Source organism: Gobius niger (assembly GCF_951799975.1).
Source record: "Gobius niger genome assembly, chromosome: 21".
NCBI classification, from domain to species: Eukaryota; Metazoa; Chordata; class Actinopteri; order Gobiiformes; family Gobiidae; genus Gobius; species Gobius niger.
Window position 1 is genome coordinate 20989917 of NC_136872.1, and position 8361 is coordinate 20998277.

The 8361-nt window shown below is 41.2% G+C and overlaps 1 protein-coding gene across 2 annotated transcripts in view; it reads right to left on the reverse strand.

Moving 5' to 3' along the window:
- Positions 1 to 5331, reverse strand: part of tec (tec protein tyrosine kinase) — a 68315-nt gene extending 62984 nt beyond the window's left edge. For both annotated transcript variants that reach the window (XM_079579916.1, XM_079579915.1), the window contains exons 1-2: positions 5193 to 5331; positions 1252 to 1454 (exon numbers count right to left, since the gene is read on the reverse strand). In XM_079579916.1, coding sequence (XP_079436042.1) covers positions 1252 to 1389 — 138 coding nt within the window. In that variant the 5' untranslated portion in view covers positions 1390 to 1454; positions 5193 to 5331. The remainder of the gene's footprint in view (positions 1 to 1251; positions 1455 to 5192) is intronic.
- Positions 5332 to 8361: the final 3030 nt, after the last annotated feature.

Genomic DNA, 8361 nt, shown 5'->3' on the forward strand with positions numbered 1-8361 from the left:
TGTCTCCGAGACGTCCCCTGGAGATAAGGCGAGTCTCCAGGTAGTCTCAGTGAAAGTGAACAGGTTTGATTTCAATGGAGACATGAAAAAGTCTCTGCATGATCTCAAACAGCTGCATCACTATTTGTCATCCTCAACCTGTGAGACGTCTCTTTGACGACCCTGCAATGTCTCCGAGACCTGTTGGATTCTAAGGACATCTTTTGATGACTAAAACTGGACTAAAACTAAATTATAATTTTTTCATAAAACCAAAACTAAGACTAAAATATCCAGATATTTTTGTCGACTAGAATAAGACTAAATAAAAATGAAAAGAAGAGACTAAAATCATTCACTGACCATTAGAAAGAGCCTCAGATCATTTAAATTGTTTGCCAAAGTTAAAGCTGTGAGTTTTGATCCATGAAAATGATAAATATTCTAAATGCAAAGTTGGCTAAATTAGAATAAAATTCAAGAAGAATGTCTTGACTAATTTCATTTTCGTCAAAATCGAATTCAAAATTCGTCAAATTTAAATATGTTGAAAATAGAGTCGTATGGAGTCTCTTTGAGATCTCCTTGGAATCCCACAGGTCTCGGAGACATTGCAGGGACGTCACAGAGACGTCGCACAGGTTGAGGATGACAAAAAAGGTTTACAACGTTGCCATAACTGCTTTTTGAGACCGTGTAGACCTCTCGGAGACCTCTCAGAGACCTCTTAGAGACTTCTCAGAAACCTCTCGGAGACCTCTTAGAGACTTCTCAGAAACCTCTCAGAGACCTCTCAGAGACCTCTCAGAGACCTCTCGGAAACCTCTCGGAAACCTCTCAGAGACCTCTCAGAGACCTCTCAGAGACCTCTCAGAGACCTCTCAGAGACCTCTCAGAGACCTCTCAGAGACCTCTCGGAAACCTCTCGGAAACCTCTCAGAGACCTCTCAGAGACCTCTCAGAGACCTCTCAGAAACCTCTCAGAGACCTCTCGGATATCTCTCAGAGACCTCTCAGAGACCTCTCGGAGACCTCTCAGAGACCATGTGGAACCAGTTTGTTTTCGCCGAGACTACCTGGAGACTTATTGCCCTGGAACGTATCGGTGACATTTCCCTGACCGTCTCTAGGCCGGTGAGACTGGCCCTTCGTTTGCCGCCATCAGTCCGAGTTGCGTGAACATTGCGGAGACCCTTTGCTGCAGCGCCCCCTTGTTGTTCTCTTTGGTACAGCACAGAAAGCTAAGCCCCGCCCCCGTGACGACGTCCTCACCTCTATCCGGCCGTCGTAGTAGCTCAGGGCGCTCTTGGTCAGCAGGAACAGCCGCACCTTGTAGTTGAGCGGAGACGTCCTCCTCTTCTGCTGCGACTGTTTGATCAGCACCTCCTCCAACAGCGGCTCCGCGCTCATCCTGGTCCCGCTCCCGCATCAGCCCATTGGTCCACGTCAGCGCACCTCGGACGAGCCAATCAGAGCTGGGCACAGATTAACAAATCACAATTAAAGAGGTATTCATGTTCCTAAGCCTGGAGCAGCGCCTCTTGATCGATAAAAGTACTTGTTCTGTAAAAATCGCTCACTTTTTGTAATTTCCATTGACATCAAAGCCTCACCTTGAACAAACATCTTATGGTTTGTATAAAGTGGGTCAGGAAATGTGCAGAAATGTGTTTCTATCTAAAAATAGCGTCATTGGGGGAAGTGAGCTCTGCGTCTGAGTGAACCGTGACACCACAAACAAACGAATGCAAAAATAAACTCCGCCTCCCCGTCTTCAACAAGTTTTTCACAATAGGTTTTGCTCACGACAGTCAAGATCGCCGTGTCTTTAATTCGAGGCGGAGCAGCGGAGACGCAGTTTTGGGAAGAAATCTCCAAACACTTTAGAAAATAAAGTCATTAGTCCATGCGTGCTGAGAGAGAAGACGTTAAAGGGATGTTTCGGGATTTTTGACATAGGGCCTCATTTCCTAGTTATCCAGAGCGTTGCTGATTTCTGGAGATTTTTTTTTTTAATTCATGCAGTTCTTATATTTGAAGAGTTTCGTGGCGCTAGGCTAGTGCAATTCTAGTGCATGTCTATGGTATCAGCTAGCCTGCATTAAAAACAGTCTGACCCGCTCCACAGAGCACCTGAGGCAAATCACTTAAAACACCAGACTAACCATATAAATGCCGTTTTGTATGAACTTTTAAGGGCAGTTCTTTTTCTGACTGCATTTACAAGAGAGCACGGCGAAGGCTTAACAAGGGTTCATCAGTCCTTAACCTCTTAACCCCCACCTTAAAGGAACAGTTCACAGTTTTCACATACTGAGATATGTTCTTACCTGAGCTGAGACGAGTTGATCCTCACCTGTCTGGTCTTTGTGCGTGCGCCAGTGTTAATTTTGACAACATATTTTATTTTAGTTTTAGTCTTTTAGTCAAAAAAAACTTTTCAATTTTAGTCTAGTTTTAGTCGACTTAAATTGCATGTCAATTTAGTCGACTAAAATTAGGACTAATTTAGTCGACTTATATTTATAATATTCATTATAATCATATTTATTCGTGGTCCTCGACTTCATGGAGCTGCTCCCACATGAACAAAGCTCAGACCTGTTCATTTGGCAGTGAATTTAAATAATACGAGGCTTTTTCAGACGGTCAATAGAAGTTTGGATGATTTTAGTCTCTCCTTTTCATTTTTATTTAGTCTTATTTTAGTGACTAAAATATCTGGACATTTTAGTCATAGTTTTAGTCTCATGAGAAAGTTTTAATTTAGTTTTAGTCCTATTTTAGTCGTCAAAAATATCACTTTGACTAAAATTAAGATTAAATATTTTAGTCGACGAAATTAACACTGGCGTGCGCTCAGTCACGCAAAAAGACCAAAACTGTTGCTATCATTTGGCCTCTACCAATGTATCCCTATGGCTCCAAACGGGGGTGAAGTTAGAAGCGACCAAGCTCTTCCACGGGCACAAAGACCAGACAGGTACACATCAACTCGTCTAAGCTCAGGTAAGAACATATCACAGTATGGAAAAACGGTGGCCTGTTCCTTTAAGAGGTTAATCGAGAGTGCACTTGACCTTCAGAAACAAAGGCAGTTGTAAAGCAGGGCAGGGATCACAGGCCAACAACAAACTCACTCGTCCAACAGAAGTCACAGATGATCCACCGTCCCACCACTCTGAGCTCCTTCCACCAGGGCAGAGACACAGACTTCCCCTTTAAGTTTATCATCTGTTTTAATACAGATGCATTAAGCCCATTGTTACATCCATGCACAAAAGGAGTCTCGTGGCACCTGCCCTAGTGCCAGATCAGATTAAGATGGAAATGCCAAACGCCTTCACTGGAGCAGAGCCAGATGGCCTCAAGTCAAATCTATTGTGCAACAGGTTAATAAGAGCTCAAAGAAACAAAGGATCACGATTACGGTGACACATGTCTACAGAAAGAGATCAATAAAACAAAAGAAGAAGAAAACTTTTGTTGCCAAGTATTACCAGGCAAGTATTACGGACTATTGCGAACAGTAAAATAGTAAAAAGAACCATGTTGGAGCCTATAGAGGTGGCAAGAATATTCACTCACGTAAGAGTTACTTTGAAATAATTTTACTCAGGTAGAAGTAAAAAGTATAGTGGAAAAAAAAAGTACTTTTGCATGTTTAACCTCTGCCTGAACCGATTTTTTCTCCAGTTCAGCTTTGCCCAAATCTAAATTCTTGACTGGAGTGCAACAGGGCGATGCCTCATTTGAAAGCTAAGACCTACGAATGTAATTGTAGCTTTTTTGTCTCGTTTTTGAGGCTTTTTGCTTTCCTTTTTCATCCCTATTTATCAGAGCTTTTGTGTCGTGTTTTTATCACATTTTTGTCACTTTTTCATCCTCGTTTTCGTCGCTATTATTTATTTTACGCTTTTGGATTTGGGTAAAGCCAAACTGTAGAATATGTGCTCGGTTTAAGTGGGGGTTAAGAGGTTAAAACACTCACAGTGGAAAAAGTAACAATTGTTTTAATTCAAGTAAGAGTACAGATACTTGATTATAATTGTACTCAAGTAGAAGTAAAAAAAAAAGTATGATAAAACTACTCTAAGAAGTACTTCATGTTACTCAAGCGTACTACTTGACTAATGTAACTTGAAAGAATTACTGACTGTGTTTACAATATTAGTCTGTAGACCCACTTTTTAGTGACTTTACTGCTGAACGGATCCCATTTTCTCCAGTTTGGCTTTACCCTAATCCAAAAGCTTCTTGGGAAAAAAAGCACCAAAACAGCCACAAAAAACTAGAAGAAAACAAGGATGTAAACTCAACAAAAATGTGACAAAAATGCGACAAAAATTCAACAAAAATTCAACAAAAATTCAACAAAAATGTGAAAAAAATCAACAAAAAATCAACTAAAACGCAACTAAAAAGTGACAAAATTTAAACAAAAATGTGACAAAAATTTAACTAAAAAGTGACAAAAATTCAACAAAAATTCAACAAAAATCCAACAAAAATCCAACAAAAATGTGACAAAAATGTGACAAAAATGTGACAAAAATTCAACAAAAATGTGACAAAAATGTAACAAAAACTCAACCAAAATGTGACAAAATTTCAACAAAAATTCAACAAAAATTCAACAAAAATTCAACAAAAATTCAACTAAAACTCAACCAAAATGTAACAAAATTTCAACAAAAATTCAACAAAAATTCAACAAAATTTCAACAAAAATGTGACAAAAACTCAACAATAAAATGACAAAAACTCAAAAAAATTAAATAAAAATAAACATACAAAAGGTGACACAACAACGCGAGGAAAAAGATCAGTTTTGTGGGTCTTAGCTTTCAAATGAGGTGTTACACAGGCGTTTAGCCAAAGAGGACAGCACGCATTCGGTTTAGGCGGGTGGTAAGAGGTTAAATCCAGCTTGTCCATATTCCCCACATCGCCCCTACATCATCCTCCTCCAGTTCACCTGCTGCACGCGCGCGTTCATCCCGAAAACACCAAATAACTGGAGGGTTTTCCCACGTATTCCACCTTCTGCAATCCGTAAAGTTACTCCCTGCACAACAATGCGCATAACAATAACCACTCTGCGCTGTCCGGGTATAGACTTTGACCGAGTAATCGCGCTATTTGATAAAGGGCGCACAAAAGCGTAAATATATCCAGTATTTCGGTAGAAGCGCGCGTGTTCTCTTGCTTACCTTCTCGGGGCGTGCGTCGGTTTCGGTCGGCTCGCAGCTGACTGCGCGTGAATCACATGTGTGGAATGAATTTAAGGAAATGAAAGGCGGACTTCTCTTCCTGGTTGGGTGGGTTTTTAAAAAGCTGCTGCAGTGACTTTGGCCACGCGCGCGCCGCTGGTGCGATGGCAGAAGCGGAGAGAGTTGCGCAACAAGTTAATGTGTGTGCGTGACATGTGGATGGGATCGTGCGGGGAGTGAAGCAAGTGCAATGTGAACCCTATGTGGAAATGCTATGGGATATTTGTAGGATAAAAGAAAACGAGTGTAGAAGAAAGAGCCGATAGAAGTTTAGTTAACTTCTTAAAGTGACGCATTAGACACAATTCTTGCTAAAACATAGTTAACACGGTTATATTTAAGATTGTGCGTAAAGGGATATTTCAGGATTTTTGACATAGGGCCTCATTTCCTAGTTGTCCAGAGTGTTGCTGATACCTGGAGATTTTTTTATGTTGTAATTCATGCAGTTCTTATGTTTGAAGAGTCGAGTGGTGCTAGGCTAATGCAAGGCTAGCGCATTTCTATGGTATCAGCTAGCCTGCATTAAAAACAGTCTGACCCGCTCCACACCTGAGGCAAATCACTTATAACACCAGACAAACCATATAAATGTCTGTGTCTATAGAGTAATTTTAACCATTTTGCATTTGAAATAACTTATATTTGAGCATCAGCTTCGTGGTTGTATAAGCCACGCGGCGGTGGAGTGATCTGCTAGAAAATAGTCCCTCAAAATGCGATCATTCATGTGATGCAAGGTCAGTTTTATTCCAAAAATTATTCTACCGACATTGAAGAATACCCAAATATCGGCCCGATATTTGCCAGTATATCTGTTGACCTCTTGTTATTACGTCTGTACATGAACAAAAAAATATTTCAGGATTTTTGACATAGGGCCTCATTTCCTCGTTATCCAGAGCGTTGCTAATTTCTGGAGATATTTTTTTGTAGTTCACGCGCTAGGCTAGTTCAAGGCTAGCGCATGTCTATGGTATCAGCTAGTCTGCATTAAAAACAGTGTGACCCGCTCCACAGAGCACCTGAGGCAAATCACTTATAACACCAGACTAACCATATAAATGTCTGTGTCAATAGAGTAATTTTTGGAATATAACTGACCGCGCATCACATGAATGATTGCATTTTGAGGGACTATTTTCTAGCAGATCACTCCGCCGCCGCGTAGCTTATACAACCACGAAGCTGATGCTGCTCAAATATAAGTTCTTTTAAATGCAAAATGGTTGAAATTATTCTATAGACACAGACGTTTATATGGTTAGTCTGGTGTTATAAGTGATTTGCCTCAGGTGCTCTGTGGAGCGGGTCAGACTGTTTGTAATGCAGGCTAGCTGATACAATAGAAATGCGCTAGCCTTGCATTAGCCTAGCGCCACGAAACTCTTCAAATATAAGAACTGCATGAATTACAAAAAAACATCTCCAGAAATCAGCAACACTCTGGATAACTAGGAAATGAGGCTCTATGTCAAAAACCCTGAAATATCCCTTTAAGATTGTGCCCAGCTTTCTTTAGTTTGGTCATTTTTTGTGATGTTTATAGTTTCACTTCCTTATTGGACACCGACAGGAAGAGACATAGAAGAAGGTAAACAATTTAAACTGTTGCCGTGCCGACCATGTTAAGTCAATGGGAAATGAGTCAAACGTCTGTGAAACTTTACCTTCATCTGTCACTTCCTAAAATAACTTTTCTTCATCAAAATTACTGCTTCACGGAAATAAAAGTGATCATTATGCAACTTTTCTCCAGTTCGGCTTGACCCAAATCTGAAAGCTTCTTGACAGGAGCTTACAGCCTTGTACGCCAGTGTAATGCCTCATTTGAAAGCTAAGACCTATGGAAAAAACACAATTTTGTCACATTTTTGTTGCTTTTTTGACTCATTTTCTTGCCAGTTGTTGCATTTGTGTCGCCAGTTTTGTTGCGTATGTTGCTTTTTGATCACTTTTTTTCTCACTTTTTTTTTGTCTTTTGATGCTTTTTATGGCTGCGTGTGTATCCTCATTTACAACTCATATTTGTCGCTTTTCAGACGCTTTTCTCCATTTGTAAAACTGGTGCACTTGTTGTTATACATACTCATTTCAAACGTTCCTTCCACATTTGTAAAATCCCTAATCCTGTTTCACAACCGTCAGGGATGATCACTGTGGAGGTAATGAAAATAACAGCTATTCTGTAAATTCAGAATAAAAATGGTTTTATGATCGAATTTCCATCGCACCATGTATCTTTGCACAGTTGTCTGCTATTGGTCAACGGTGTCAACAATGTCACAACATCGCAGTGCTAGGCTACTGCTACTACGAAGCCTTCAACGTGGCTATAGTTCTGTGAAGGACTTGACCAGGCTTAACAAAAAAGAAATGTGTGTGAAAAGGCACTTGATAAGTCAGGACTCTTTTAAAAACAAATACAATACTCTATACTGTTTGGTCTTCACTGGCAGCTCAGGGGTCTTGTTCATGAGTGAGGGATGGATGGAGTGTGAGATCGATAGACGGATCAGCTGTTGTGATGAAGAGGGAGCTGAGTCGGGGGCAAAGCTCTCGATTTACCGGTAGATCTACGTTCCCACCCTCACCTATGGTCAATAGATCTGGGTAATGACCCAAAGGACAAGGACACAAGCGACTGAAATGATATTCCTTGGCAGGGTAGAGTGAGGAGCTCAGTCACCCGGGAGGAGCTCGGAGTAGAGTCGCTGCTCTTTCACGTCGAGAGGTGGACACCTGTTCCAGAGCCTCCTGGTCACTTTCTTCAGAAGGTGTTCCAAGCCTGTCCCATTGGGAGGAGGCCTTGTGGAAGACCCAGGACACGCTGGAGGGACCATGTCTCTGTGGCCTGGTGTTGCTTCGGGATCCCCCCAGAACAGCTGGAGGAAGTGTGTGTGGAGAGGGAAGTCTGGGCTTCGCTCAGATTGCTGCCTCAGATAAGCCCCAGATAAAGCGGAAGAAAACTATGGACTATGGTGGACACTACTCCCAAAGCTTCTCCTTCAAGGGAGCAAGAATGTGGAACTCTTTCCCCACTGGACTAAAACTGCAGACTAACATCAACAAAGCAAGCAAGTCAGACATTACTCACTGCCACTAATGT